The 16,208-nt window shown below is 37.9% G+C and overlaps 2 protein-coding genes across 4 annotated transcripts in view; both read right to left on the bottom strand.

The window, feature by feature from the left end:
• The window catches only part of LOC114047178 (rab GTPase-activating protein 1), a 218,109-nt gene that overhangs the window by 81,972 nt on the left and 119,929 nt on the right, over nucleotides 1–16,208 (bottom strand). The gene's annotated exons all lie outside the window — the stretch shown is intronic.
• LOC114047181 (probable G-protein coupled receptor 21) lies at nucleotides 1,625–4,782 on the bottom strand. Its single transcript, XM_027867985.1, has 2 exons — nucleotides 4,722–4,782; nucleotides 1,625–4,252 (listed from the first exon to the last, which is right to left on the bottom strand). Exon 2 carries the CDS (start codon nucleotides 3,859–3,861, stop codon nucleotides 2,812–2,814), a length of 1,050 nt encoding a protein of 349 aa, XP_027723786.1. The 5' UTR covers nucleotides 3,862–4,252; nucleotides 4,722–4,782; the 3' UTR covers nucleotides 1,625–2,811.

The raw sequence follows: 16,208 nt of genomic DNA, 5'->3' as shown, positions 1-16,208 counted from the left end.
GCATTCAATTCTTGCATGAGAAACATTTCTGGTAGAAAAAAATTACAGGCCTTGAGAAGTATCATAAATACAAAGGAAACCTATCACCTGTTCTGAAATCTATTTACAAAAAATTGGCTATCTCAAGATTCCAATACTTACTAATGTAAATTTCACAAACATATTATATGTAGATCTAAATAAACTTCATTTCTGCCTGACACATGTGCAAAGGATAGTGGCTGTTCATCCTCCAGGATCTTCACCTCTTAGTAACCAGGAATGAGAATGGTAGAATATAATAACACCGTTTTAGAAGGTAGAAAAAGGTACTGGTGGGTTCTACTCAGAGCTGATTTCATATGGCTATTTTCTATACAATATATAATTTGAGGACAAGCTCTGAATAGCAAAGAAGCTCAAAATCAGATTAAGAATAAACAGCAAGCAAGCTACCACAGAGAACAAAGTTGGAAGTCTGGGTTTTAATAAATACTCAATCATTTGAGAATTAATTCTGCATAACAGCATAATACAGACTATAAATTGAAACATGCCGTATATATTAAGACAACATAAAAATCTTATAAACACAAATGAGCTATTTTTCCAGAGGCTCTAAGGATGCTGGTAGAAAATTAAAAAAAAAAATACACAAAAAACCTGCCTACATATTTTATCAATGTCCCACTGTACTTTCTTGGAGCCGTGAAATAATTCAGATGAATATTGTACACTATCCCCCCCCTTTTTTTCATCACATTGAACACCATCAATACAGGTAGAGGCAACTATGACAATGGAAGAATCATGAGATAAAGTCAGAAGAACTTAAATTTGAGTCATAGATCTGACACATACTGGTTTTCTGAAATTAAGTGGCTATGGGCAAGCCACTTTACATCTCTGAGCCTCAGTTTTCTCATCTGTAAAACTGGAATAATATTCACATTACTGATCTCTCACAGGATGGTTTTGAGGAAAGTACTTTAATAGTAAAGCATTACAGAAATGTGAGTTGCTTTTATTATTATTCATACTATGTCTAGCCAAATGGCAGTTATTAGACACCCTCTCTGAAGACTCCCTCTAAAAAAATAAAGGAAATATGGCAAAGCACTTAGCTCCCAGGGAATGCTTACTCTCCAATGAGAATGTACCTTCTGCTTCCTCTAATAAAATCCTTTTCTGATGCTAAAATGTAGTGTGGAGGCATCCTGAGTTTTTCAAAGAGTATATCAGCAGAGCAAAAGCTCTAGGAGGCCCTACTAAGAATGAGGCTGCTGACAGACTCTATGTCTGTTGTCTAACAAACCAGCTTAGTTAAATGCAAAAGGGCATCAACAGAAGCCTGGTCACAAGATGACAAATGTTTTCAAGCATGGTAACTCAACGTAAAAGGGTTGCTGTAAATGAAGGAAGTACCCTTTATGACGAAACCATGAATCCATTAAATATCTTGTTCATAAAACAAGATATGTTTAAAAAACAAACCATCAGACATCAATTCTCTACAACAGTGGCTCTACAGAATCAAATTTCAAACCTATAGTTATATACTCTGGCTAAAAGGATAGTTTTTAAGGGAATAAGGACCACCCCCCTCAAGTAAGCAGAAAAGCAATAAATCAGCCCTTGTTTAGTTGTAACTCTCCTTTTTTTTTTTTTCAAATGAGAATTCCTTAACATCATTTTCCCAAAATGAACATTTAGGTTATTATTTAACTAGCAACAGAAGCATTTCCAAAAAAGAATTAGCTGCTGCTGTATTCACTGATTCTGTTTAATCATGACCAAAAATAAGCCTCAAATAGATTCTTTCAGTTCTTTTTAACTCTCTAGCCTAAGACACAGTATTTTCTTTCCCTCAGTCTCTGTTCTTTTCCCTGATGTTCCAATAGATAAGGTCTCAGAAGTCTTTGGATAAAATGAGCAAGACAAGTATCATTTCTGATAAGATTTAACAACACATTCGTTACTTAACAACATGATCCAAACTGCAGCCACAATTATGTCATTAAAGATAACTGTTTCTTAGCTTATTAAAATACATTTTATTTTAATAGATATATTTGGCTGAATTCAAACATTCACCACACACACACACACACACACACACACACACACACACGTGTCAAATCCTGTAAATTAAATCACACCCCTGCACAACGTTTCTTTAGAGAGCTGTGAAGCAGGGCACAGTGCTGAGGCTAGATCAGATTCCTATCAACCTCATGACTTGATTGTATGATTATTGCATGGCTCATTGCAAATTTATAAAGTTAATATTCAAGAGTTCACATTATTCAGTCTATGGAGAGCTGTCTCTCCAGGGAGGAGAGACATAAAAATCTGCCACTCTCCCTACCTTGGCCCAATTGACAGTGTTGAAATGTGCAGTGAAGTTATGCTTTGGCAAACATAAGGATTCCTAGAATTCACTGCCACAGTCGGACATTCTTTGTCCATAGAAACCATTTACACAAGTTACATAAATAGCTGGAAAGAACACAGTAAAGCTGTACAAAATGAAGACTCTTCCTCGATGATGAAGCTACCCTGTATCCAGATGCAGTCATGCCAGCCACAGAGAAGTACTTGACATGGCATGATTTGTTTGAAAACCAGAATAACTTCCTTGACATTTCAAAAATTGGATCCAACAATTTACATTCATTGTTTTAATTCTTATGGCCCAAAAACACTACTCAAAAAAATCTCGTTTTAAACACAGAAGTTAAGTTGATGTGATTTTTGTTCCAAATTTCCTAACTGACTAAGAAATACTTGGAAAGAAAAACACCCAGTAACACAGACATGCTGAGAGCTATTTCAGACATGGCATCCATTAGGGGGTCCTTTGCTCTTAGAAGGACAAGGGTCCTTGGCTGTTGTTGGCTTTACACAGAAGGTACATACAGCCCCTGAGAGTCTCTTCAGCCCCTTCTGAAAAACGCTATTTGAGAGACTGTAAATGACACAGTTGCAGAAGCTGTTACTAATGGCAAGCCAGGTCGTCAAGAAGGATGCAGTGCGGTTGCTGAAACCAGCAGAACTCTCTAACAAGAAGTAAATGATGTACGGCAGCCAGAGGATATAGAAGACACTGGTGATGCGGAACAGGACCATGGCATAGCGCTTATCTGGGCAGGGCTGTACCTCCCCAGCTTCTCCACTCTGGCTACTGAAACGTGCTCGCCTTTCACTAATTTCTTTGGTATGCTGCTGGCAGATGCGGAAAATGTTGAAGTAGGTAAAGCACACAATGAAAGCTGCAGGGGCATAGAGCATCATCACAATGAAGAGGGTGAAGTAAGGGTCAGTGGACCATGATTCAGCACACCACTGATATACATCTCCATGATACCCAGGTTTACCCCAGTGGAAGAAAGAAGGCAGGAAAACCAGGGTAGAATAAAGCCAAATCACCAAAATACAAATTCGGAGTCTCCAGGGTGTGACTAATGTATTATAGGTCAAGGGTTTGGTGATTGCTATGTACCTGTCAATACTGATACAGGCCAGAGAAGTCATAGAGACACTCTTTAGCACTGACACCACATAGCCAAAGACTTGGCAGGTCAAGGATTCCTCCAATGGAAGGGGATAATGGAGTAATGATAAGGAAGGGACCAGGCAGCTCACTCCCACCAAGAGGTCAGCATATGCCATAGTCTGGATAAAATAGCTTGTAGTGTGATGGTTTAGTAAAGGTGCACAATGAAAAACGAAAATCACAATGATGTTGCCAGAAATGATCAGCACAGTTAAAAAAATAATTATCATTACTTCCAAGAGGCAAAAATTGATAGTCTCCAAATAGTTAATTGCAAGAAGGCAAAAAGGATGGTTGGTCTGATTACCCTCCAAGGTGGAGTTCATCTTGAGGGCTGCAATAGAGTCTTCACTTCATGCTCCAGCCTCTCGGAGGAACAGCTGCTGTCATTGTCATGGGTCGAGTGGGGAATGACACCAGAGAAGTCTTGATCCACTTACTCCAGGTGCTGCCCTCCTTGTGCGTTTCCTGCAGTGTAATTCCCCTTTAAATAGGACTGCTCTGTACTTTCCTTGTGGCATCCAGAGCCTACAGCAGCTTTGCAGCCAGTCCTGGTAATGGCCATAGTGGCAACTTCACTTTGCACATAGCACCAGGGATGAGGCCAACCTCAGGGACACTTTCTTCAAGCCAAGTGAGGGTAGGGGGAAGGGGCAGAAGAGAAGGGAAGAAGGTTAGGGACTTCAGCAGGAGTTGCAATGTGTCTCCTCTGAGTAGCTGATAGAAGAAAAGGAGAGAGCATTTTACGTTTCAAATCTAATATGCTGGTATAAACACAGTTACCCTTTCATCAAACACTACTGCCTAGGGCTTCACTTCTTTAAACCCTTAGTACCACCCCACAAAATCAACCTCTAATGCTGCAGAAAAGCCAGCAGCAAAGCCCATTAAAGACTGACACACAACAGGAAAAATCCAAACGTAGTACAGTACAAATAGATCCACCTCCATTTGCTTTCGTCTGATCATTTTTTGGGGGAGGAGGAGGGAAGAGGACCTGATCAAGTTAATTACTATACTTGAGGTTTTGAAAAACCATTTTACACTGTTATTTATAGGAATGAAATTAACATAGCTGTTAGTTTCTTCATGTCAGTTTCTTCTTTAGTTCTAAGACAAACATTTTTCATGCTCAAAAACATCCTGACAGAATGCACTTGCCTAAGCTTAGTTTTCAAAGCATTACCTGAAATTTCTGTATGTTTCGATCCAAACAAAAGCCATAATACATCCCCAATCAGCAAGCCTTGCAAAGCTGGAATGTGCTTCAGTCTCGTTTACTGCAGAACTGAGACACTGAGAAGGGGAGTACTGAGGGGGAAGGGAAACAGAGAGAAGGAAGGGAGGGGGTGTTGGGAAAAGGAGGGAGGGGGAAGGGGAAGGAGGGGAAAACGCATGCGCATATATCCTGGCATCCTTCAGCTCATTTTAATGCACCAGCAGAGAGATGCTCCTTGCTTTCCATACTGAATGGGGGGCAGGAAGGGGGAGAGGAAATTGACAAGAGGAATTCTTCAGTCTACAGAGCAGCTTTTGAAGCCATAGTTTCAGCCTGTTTGGAAAGGATTCCTGCAAAGTTATCTGGAATTCTCTCCTCTTTCTCCAGATATACCAAAGCAGAGCATGCTGACATTGTGAGAAGGTCCTTTATCGTGACATTGTCTTCAGAGCTGGACCAAAAAACACTGCCAAACGAGGCAGTATTGAGAAGAGGAAATTCCTGTTCACTTACTGGATTTTCCCAGGGAAAAAAAAGCAATATTCCAAAAATATAAAGTATTTTAATAGTGCATGGTAACCCAAAGGCTACAATTCAAGCAGCACAAGAAATTCGGAGGCTAAAAATTCAATGCAACGTTGCTCCTTCATGTTTTACTGAGTATTAACTAATAAATGTTATGAGAGATGGCCAAAATAACTTGTGGGCTAAACAGTAACAGCAAAAAAAATCACTACAAACATTTTTTGGCAGCAGTATAATAAAAAACTTTACCCCTCCTGAAAACTATGAAGGAGAGCAAACTTACAAAGAACCATTGTGTATTCAGATTCAAATTTAGGTATACTGAAGAAAATGGCATTGTTATACACATCAGTGCTTTCAAGCTTCCTTCACCTTACTAGGAGTCTTACTCCAACAAATAGCAGCAAAGCAGGGAAATGAGTGCACCCATATCCATCCCATCCTGGTTGGAGAATTAGAGGAAGTTTCACTGGACAATTCTGCTATTGTTCATTGCCTTACTTTTGGTTTGAAACAAGATTAACAAAATGAAACTGGTAATGGTAGAAATGATAACCATTTTCAGCTCACTTACCAGTGGGGTTGCTCATAAATGACAATTTTTGGTAGCTTACACTTTTCTGAATTCTTATCCAATTAAATTAGGGTCTGTACATAATCATCATAAAAGGAAGCATGTAAGTAGCAGTTTTTGAACAGGCCAAGAGGTAGGTCTGCAGGCTTGGCTGATGCTACACATGTAACATATGTCAATCTTCATTTTTCTTTTGTTTCCCACATTTCTTTTTATTCATCCTGGGTGAGCACTTGTTTTTGAAATGTGAAAGACTACTATTTGCTTTATGGTAAACTCATCTGGGAAATGATGTTTGTCCAATTAGGAAAGAAGGCCCCAAATTCACTCAAGTGGATCACATCACAATAAGCTTATGCCTATACCAGAAACCAGAACTAAGAGGGAGCTATCAATTCTCAGGGCTAGAGTTGGAGGTGACTAGTCTAATTTCCTGTCTAATACATGAATCCTTTCTACTATATCCCTATTAAGTGGCTCCCTTCATCTGATTGTGATTTACACAGTATTCCTAAAATGCAGTAGAAGTCAGACTATTTCCTCAAAGCCTACTTTGCTCAGTATCCTACTATTTATAATAAGGTGACTTTTTAGGTGAATTAATTAACAGCAACTTAACAAAATTCAACAAGCATTTCAAATTCAAAAATTTATTAAGGACCTACCCTGTGTAAAGTAGGACTTGTTTTGAGAACTGCTGAGCATGCAGCCTGCTACGGATGTGTGGAAATAGCTCTTAGCTTGACATCAGAAAGACCTGGATATGTGTTTTGGCTTACTAGACTATAAAAATGGACAAATCAACTTAAATTCTTAAAGCCTCAGTTTCCTTATGTATAAAATGGAGATGATAATATTTATACTACATATTTTACAAGGTTGTGAGAAAAGCGTGAAATAAATTTTAAAGAACTATAGAAACGTAAGTCATCAATACACAAAGATTAATAATAACAGCCAACACTTATATAGCGCCTCTTATGCGCCAGGCACTATGCTAAATGCTTTACAAATATTATCTCATTTGATCCTCACAATATCCCTGGGAGTTGGACGCTGTTATTATGCTACATAGATCCTACCCTTCAATGAACTCACAACATAGTAGGGGAGCCTACACACGTTCACAAACAGAAACATCATAAGCATACAGAGAACTCTGATGAGGAATTGATCACTTCTGATGGGGAAGGGAAGCCGGGAAAAAGTAGCACTTGAGGTAGGTATTGGCAGATAAATAGGATAGCAGGTACATATTAGGTATGTGTGCTATAGGGAGGGAAGAATCTATTCCAGGTGTAGGGAGTAATGTGAACAAGAATACTTAAGTATGTTCATGGTAACAGTCCAATGTGGTTAGAGAATCACAGAATTCAATGAAATACACAGTTGTCATACTGCTCATAATTATGATTGTGATCTCTGGGTGTGGTAAAGTCAGTAAAGATCTACATATCTGTTCCACAAAATGTGTCTATAGATTTTATTAGAGAATCACAGATTTGAAAATGAAAGGGAACTCAGAGGTCATCTAGTTCAACCCCGAAATTTTATAATTTGGGAAAACGAGGTCTATGGATAGTAAATAATTTTCCCAAGGTCACACAAAGACTAAAAGTGGCAGAGCTGGAGTTTAAGTGCAGGTCTCTGGCCCCAAATTCAATAGCCTTTCCATTGTACCATGGTGTATCTCACACAATGTATATTTCCCAGCAGAAGAGAGTCAGAAGGCAATTGATGTGGGTAACACTGAATAACAACAAAAAATGAAACTACCTAAAACCTGACTGTTGCTAATATTATTATCATATTCTCATATTAGATATTATATTATAATATTGTCATATTAGTATCAGGTGTCTGTATTCAATCAGACCACTGACTAGTTAAAACAAAGATAAAAATCAACTTCGAATTGGAAGAACAAAGATGAGAAGACACATGAACAACTGCAAATCACTTAGGCAGACCTACTCACATTAGCTCCTGTGGATGGAAAATGGAAAAAAAAAAAAAAGGCAAATATATAGGCCTCAATTATTGCCATTTCCTGAAAAAGTTTAACTGACATACAATAGCTGCCACAATGGGATGATAAAAAACCCAGAAACTACTTCTGCCAGCAAATCTTTAATTTCATTGTTAAGAAGTCAAGTCTAAAACAAGTCAATCTTTTTAGAATACAAATTCATGTGGAAGACACCATTAAGGTGAATGTCAAATTACAAGTGGCATCACCTTATAAAATAGGCAAAAATAATGGAAGTGAATATAAACAGCTCAAATTTAAGATGTTCTAAATTAAATTTTTTACTGTTTCCCTCAAACCTGCTGCTTCTTCTGACATTATTTCTGTCATCAGTAATACTATTTAGCCAGTCTCAGGTTCAAAACTTTGAGAATATTCTTTTCTTTCCTTTTCTCACACATCTTATGTCTAATCAGTCATATTGATTCTACCTTCACAATCCAGCTCACATTTTTCCTTCTTCTCCATTGCCACCTTCACCATCTTTATATAGGCATTCATGACCAACTTTCTGAAACAGGTTCCTGGTAGTTCTTTTTAACTGTACTCCAAACCATTGTATCATACACTGACAGACAAATCACTTCAGTGAATAGATCTGGTAGTGTTCCCTCCTACCACATGGAGGAAAGTTCAAACTCACTTGTCCAGTATTCAAGGGTTTCCACAGTGCGGTGCCTTTTATTGTCATGGACACTCTCACATCCAGATTCTAGGTTAGTTGACTTCTTTTTGAGCATTTGTATTCTTAATTTTTCGCTTATGTGGAGAGGCCTTGTCCTCTGATTAGCAACTGTAGCTATATACAACACTGCCTTTTGGTTTGATAGTTGGACTGGAGTCAAACGGCAAGCCCAGCAAATTGCTCTGTTAGTTACTGGGCTTTTCCAGATGTTCACTGTTCTAAGACATTGCTTGGGAGTGGGCTTTGTTGTATTTTTACTTCAATTCAACATTTACAAGGTACCTACTGTGTGTAAGAAAATGCAAAAGGCGAAAATTAAACAGTACTTGCCCTCAAGATGCCTACATTTTACTTGGAGGAAACATACATAAAGAAATATAATGTGAAGAAAACCGAGGAAAGGGTTGAACAATAACAAATCAAGGACTCAGGGAAGGCTTCACAGAGAAGGTGAGACCTGAACAGAACCTTCTAGGAAGACAACGATTCTGACAGCCAACAGTATAGCAAGGAGTTTGTACAAATACATGGAAGCAGGAGATGAAGAGCTAAGTTCAGTGAAGGAAAACAGTCTAGTTTGGCTGTGACATAGAGATTACGAGGGAGGACAGAATGAAATAAGAGTAGAAAAGTACAGATAGCAGAAAGTCTTAAATGCTACTATTTACAATTTATCCTTATAAACAGTGGAGTGCCACTGACAGCTTTTGAGCAGGGAAATGATACTGCCAGATTTAAGTCTTAGGAAGTATACTTTGGCAGCCTTGTGGAGGAAAGACTGAAGAAGGGAAAGCCTGGGAGCAGAAGTGTGGAGATGAGAGCTCAGCTAGAGTAGGGATCTTGTGGGCAAGGAGAAGGGGAAGGATGAAAGAAGACCTGACAACACTTGGTAATTAATTGGGACATAGGTGAGAGAAGAGTTGAAGATGACTCCAGTGTTATAAACCTGGCTGACTGGGAGCACAGTGGTACATTTAATAGAAATAATGGAACTACGAAGAAGGGCAAGTTGGGGAGTGGGGGTAGGGTGGGGAAGATGATGACTTTTGTTTTAGATTTTTTTTTTGGTTTGAGATGCCTAGGGGCAGATGATGATATGGGACGTGAGGAGAAAGAAGAAAGATGCAATGGAATATATACATACATGTACAGAGTATGTATATATACACAAACACTTATTGCCATATATGACATATTCCACATATAGCGATATTCCAAAATATGTATAATTAATATTCAGAAATATATGCATATGAATATATACAAATATATGTATATTTGAGAGTCATCCCTGTAGAGATGATATCTGAACCTATGGAAGCAATCAAGGTCACAAAGAAATACAGTGAGAGAAGAGAAGATGGCCTAGGACAGAGTTTCAGGGGACTCATCCTGAGGGGCAGGAGATGGTTAAGACTGAGAAGACAGGAGAAGCAGGAGAACCAGGAAAGGCAATGAAGTCAAAGATGGAAAAAGTGTCCAGGAAAAATCAGTGCCCAACAATATCAAAAGCTGCAGAGACTTCAAGGAGGATGAGGACTAAGAAAGTATTAACAGCTTCTCTAGCTAAGATCACTCATGACCTTAGAAGAGTTTCTGTGGTGGAGCTGGAGAATCAGTGAGGAAATGGAGGTGGCAAATGTAGAAAAGCAGGAATATTACGAGCTGATCACAATGCAATAAAAATTATATTCCATAAAGGGTTGCTGAAGAACTTTTTAAAAATTAACTGGGGGGCAGCTAGGTGGCACAGTGGATAGAGCACTGTCCTTGAAGTCAGATGGACCTGAGTTCAAATCTGGCCTCAGACAAAACACTTGACACTTACTAGCTGTGTGACCCTGGGCAAGTCACTTAACCTCAACTGCCTTAAAAGAAAAATTAACTGGAGACTAAATTTTAAAGAACTGGTGGGTCAAAGAATAAATCACAGAATGAATGATAATTTCATTGAAGATAATGACAACAATAAAACAACATATCAAAATTTTGGGGCTGTAGCCAGAGTAATTCTTAGGAGCGTATTTATATAACTAAGCAATTTTATCAACAAATTGGGCATGCAACTTAAAAAGAGTTAGGGAACCCACAGATTTAACCCCCTCAATTAATACTAAAATAAAAATCCTGAAAGTCCAACAAAAGATGAACAAAACTGAAAAAAATTAATAAAGCTAAGAGCTGTTTTTGTTAAAAAGTCAGTAGAATAAGTAAACCATTAGCTAATTTGATTTAAAAAAAATAAAATTATCAGTGTCAAAAATAAAAGAATGCAGGAAACTATTAGACACTATTTTGCCCAACTATATACCAATAAAACAATTTAAAAGAAATGGATATTTACAAAAATATAAAATATCTAGATTTTTAAAAAGATATGAGATAGAAAAAAACCTCAATCTCAGAAAAAAAAACTTAATAAGCTATAATTGAACTTCTGGAGAAGAATATTCTAGGGCCATAAGGATTTACAAGCAAATTATATCTAACATTCAAAGAAAAACGAATTCTACTATACTATATTATTGTACTGTATTATATTCCTCGCTAGTCAATTCACTATCCTTCTTTACAGTGGCTATTTCAAACCTTACTGCTCTTCATGCCTCCCCTATAACCTGCTCTTCCCACCTCCTCAGTTAAAGACCTTACTTAAAATATCACACACACACACCCCCTCATTCTCTGTAGGTTTCCAGTTCTCCCTTTCTATTCACATTACATCATTCAGACATATTCCCCCTACTATATCCTCTTCACTTCTCCCTTGCATGAAGAAATGACCCTTGTCCTTGCCAAAGCAAATGCCTCTACACACACCTTTGATCCTACAACCTTTCCATTTTCTCCAGTATATCTCCCCAGCCCTATCATCTCTAGTTCTACCTTATTTTCAATCTCTACCGACTTCTTTACTGTCTACAAACACGCCCATGTCTCCCCTATCCTTAAAAAACCTTTATTAAGACCTACTAGTATTCCAGGAGCCAAGATGGTGGAGTAAACAGAAAATTGTCCAAATTCTCTCATATTTACCTCCAAACAACTATAAAACTGCTCCCAGAAATGAATTCTGGAATGGCAGAACCAACAAAATGATGGGGTGAAACAAATTTCTAGCCCGAGACAACCTGGAAGGTTGGTAAGAAAGGACTGTCTCATTTGGGTAAAAGGGGAGCACAGCCCAGGGCAGGCAGCGTCCCATCCAGCCAGCAGCAGGGCCTGAGCCCCAGGGCAGGTCAATGATGGACCTGTTGCAGTGCTGGGCAAGTGGCTAGCCCTGCTCCCATGCAATTCTGGTGCAGAATCACTCCCATCCCTCCTCTCAGCCCTGTGGGCCTCAGTGAAACAAAAAGTGAGCCACTAAGCCAGAGCCCCTCCAGCACTGTGCAGCACCAGCCACCTCCCACCCTATCCCAGTACCAGGTGAACAATAAGATGCCAGCACCAGGCCTCACCACATGCATCAGCACAGCACCAAATGAGCTGCGAGACACCCATGGCACTGCGCAGCACCAGCCATCCCCCACCCCACCCCCAAGCAGTACCAACCAAACTGCCAGACCCCTGGAACCCAGCACAGCACTAGGGGCCCCTGTGGGCCTCAGGACAGCACCAGCACAGCACCAGACAAACATCCAAGGCCTATAGCCACCATCACAAGAAGCTTGGGACAGTATCCCTTCCACCCCAGGAGCAGAGTTCAACTTTTAACAGTAAACAAAATAGACTGGAAAAGATGAGTAAAAAACAGACAAACAAAAAAGACCTTGACCACAGAAAGTTATTATTGTGACAGGGAAGATCAAGATACAAACTCAGAAAAGGACAACAATATCAGGACACCCACATGCAAAACCTCAAAGAAAAATGTGAATTGGCCTCAAGCCCCAAAAGAACTCCTAGAAGAGCTCAAAAAGGAGTTTAAAAATCAAATAAGAGAAATAGAAGAAAAACCGGGAAGAGAAATGAAAGTGATGCAAGAGAATCATGAAAAATGTCAACAACTTAATAAAGCAAGCACAAAAAAATTGAAAAAGATGTACAAAAATTTAATGAAGAAAACAAGTCCCTAAAAAATAGAGTTGGCCAAATGGAAAAGGAAGTAAAAATACTAAATGAAAAAAATAACCCCTTAAAAATTAGAGCTGGACAAGTGCAAGCCAGTGACTCCATGAGACATCAAGAATCAAACAAAATGAAAAGAATGAAAAAAATAGAGGAAATTATGAAATATCTCGTTGGAAAAACAACTGACCTGGAAAATAGATCCAGGAGAGATAATTGAAGAACTACTGGACTACTTGAAGGCCATGATTAAAAAAAAAAAAAAAAAAAAGGGATGAGACATCATACTTCAAGAATGGAAAAGTGCCTTGATATCCTAGAATCAGAGGATAAAATAGACATTAAAAGAATCCACTGATCACCTCCAGAAAGAGATCCCAAAATGGAAACACTCATGGACATTATAGCCAAATTTTAGAACTCTCAGGTCAAGAAGAAAACACTGCAAGCAGCCAGCAAGAAACAATTCAAATATCAGGGAGCCACAATCAATTACACAGGATTTAGTAGCTTCAACATCAGTGGACTAGAGGGCATAGAATGTTATATTCCAGAAGGCAAAGGAGCAGGGACTACAACCAAGAATTATGTACCTGGTGAAACTGAGCATAATCCTTCGGGGGAAAAAATGGTCATTCAAAGAAATAGAAGGCTTTTGAGTTTTTCTGATGAAAAGACCAGAGCTGAACAAAAAAAAAACTGATTTCCAATTTCCAGACTCAAAAGAAGCATAAAAAGGTAAAAAGGGACTCAATAATTAAAATGTTTGCATCCCTGCATGGGAAGATGATACGTGTAATTCTTAAAAACTCTGACTAGTAGTGCAGTTGGAAGGAGTACATACAGACAGAAGGTAAAGGTATAAGGCAACTTTGAGAGGATGATAAAAAAATTAGGGGGTGAAAAAAAGGATTATACTGGGAGCAGAAGAAATGGAGAGGTAAAATGGGGTAAATTATCTCACATGAAGAAGCGCAAAAGACCTATTACAGTGGAGAGAAAGATGGGAGGGTGGATGGTGGACATTGCTTGAACCTTACTGTCATTGGGACTGGCTCAAAGAAGGAATAACATACACAATCACTTAAGTATAGAAATTTATCACCTTATAGGGAAGTAGGAAGGGAGGGGGTTGAATAAAGGCAAGTGGCAGGAGGCTACTGACAGAAGGGAAAGCAGATTGGGGGAGGTGGTAGTCAGAAGCAAAACACTGGTGAGGAGGGAAGGGTTGAAAGGAAAGAGAGAAGGATAAACAGGAAGAAACAGGATGGAGGGAAATACACAGTTAGTAATTATAACTGAATGTGAATGGGATGAACTCTCCCATAACGCAGAAGCAGATAGCAGAGTGGATTAAAAACCAGGTCCTATAATATGTGGTCTACAAGAAACACACTTGAAGCAGAGAGACATACACACAGAGTAAAGGTGAAGGGATGGAAAAGAATCTATTATGCTTCAGCTGAAGTAAAGAAAACAGGGGGTAGCAATCATGATCTCAGACAAAAGAAAAAATAGATCTAATTAAAAGAGATAAGGAAGGAAACTATATCATGCTAAAAGGTACCACAGACAATGAAGTAATAACAACACTAAATATATATGTGCCAAGTAGTATAGCATCGAAATACTTGTAGTTGAAGTTAAGTGAGTTACAGGAGGAAACAGACAGCAAAACTATACCAGAGGGAGACCTCACCTTTCCCCTCTCAGAACTAGATAAATCTAACCACAAGATAAACAAGAAAGAAGTTAAGATAAATAGAATTTTAGGGAAGTTAGATATGACAGACCTCTGGAGAAAACTGAAGGGGGATGGAAAAGAATATATCTTTTTCTCAGCGGAATATGGTACCTACACAAAAACTGACCATGTATGAGGGCACAAAAATCCCACACGGAAACACAGAAAAGCAGAAATACTAAATGCACCTTTTCACATCATAATGCAATAAAAATTACATTCAATAAAGGGTAATAAAAAGAGATTAAAATTATTTGGAAACTAAATAATCTAATACTAAAGAACCGGTGGATCAAAGAACAAATCATAGAAATAATCAATAATTTTAATAAAGAGAATGACAACAATGAGACAACACACCAAAATTTATGGGATGCAGCCAAAAGCATTAGGGGAAAATCTCTTTCTTTTCTTTTCTTTTTTTTTTTTTTGGTGAGGCAATTGGGGTTAAGTGATTTGCCCAGGGTCACACAGCTAATAAATGTCAAGTGTCTGAGGTCGGATTGGAATTCAGAGCTCCATCCATTGTGTCACCTAGCTGCCCCTGGGAAAACTTATTTCTCTAAATTCTTACATCAACAAACTACAGAAAGAGTAGATCAATGAATTGAGTATACAACTAAAAAAAAAACAACTAGAAAAATAAATTTAAAATCCCCAATTAAGCACCTAATTGGAAATTCTAAAAACCAAAATTGAGATTAATACAACTGAAAGAAAACTACTGAGCTAATAAATAAAACTAGGGGCTAATTTTATAGGAGAAAACCCCAATATGATAGATAAACCATTAACCAATGGTTTTGATAAAACCATATTTGATAAAAAAAAAAGAAAATCAAATTTCCAGTATCAAAAATGAAGAGGGTGAATTCATCACCAATGAAGAGGTAATTAAAATAACCATTATAAAATATTCTGCCTAACTATAAGCCAATAAATCTGATATTTAAGCGAAATGAATGAATAGATATAAAAATATAAATTGCCTAGGTCAACAGAAGAGAAAATAGAACACTTAAATGCCCATTTTAGAAAAATAAATTGAACAAGCATCAATGAACTCCCTAAGAAAAAATCCCCAGGACCAAATGGGTTCATAAGCAAATTCTACCAAATATTTAAAGAACAATCAATTCTAGTACTATATAAACTATTTGGAAAAACAGGGGAAAAAGGAGTCCTACTAAATTTTTTTTATGACACAAATATGGTGTTGATACCTAACCCAGGAAGAACTAAAACAGAGAAAGAAAACTATAGATCAATTTCCCTAACGGAAATTGATGCAAATAATTTAAATAAAATACTAGCAAAGAGATTACAGCAATATATCACAATGATCATACACTATGGCCAGGTGGGATTTATAACAGGAATGCTGGGCTGATTCAATATTAGGAAAATTATCACCATAACTGACTATTGACTATATCAATAACAAAACCAACAGAAATCACATGATTATCTCAACAGATGCAGAAAAAGTTTTTAACAAAATATAGCACCCATTTCTAATAAAAACACTAGAGAGCACAGAAATAAATGGAGTTTTCTATAAAATGATGTGTAATATCTATCTAAAACTATCAGCAAGCATTATCTGTAATAGGGATAAGCTCGAAGCCTTCCCAATAAGATCAGGGTGAAGCAAGGATGGCCATTATCACCATCATTATTCAATACTGTACTAGAAATGTTAGTTATAGCAATAAAAGAAGAAAAAGAAATAGAAGAAATCAGAATTGGCAATGAGGAAACAAAACTATCACTCTTCACAGATGATATAATGGCGTACTTAGAGAAACCTAGAGAATTAACTAAAAAAC

This window comes from Vombatus ursinus, unplaced genomic scaffold (assembly GCF_900497805.2).
Source record: "Vombatus ursinus unplaced genomic scaffold, bare-nosed wombat genome assembly UNPS02014786.1, whole genome shotgun sequence".
NCBI classification, from domain to species: domain Eukaryota; kingdom Metazoa; phylum Chordata; class Mammalia; order Diprotodontia; family Vombatidae; genus Vombatus; species Vombatus ursinus.
The sequence above is the reverse complement of the archived record's forward strand: the minus strand, read 5'-3'. Positions and strand labels throughout refer to the sequence as shown.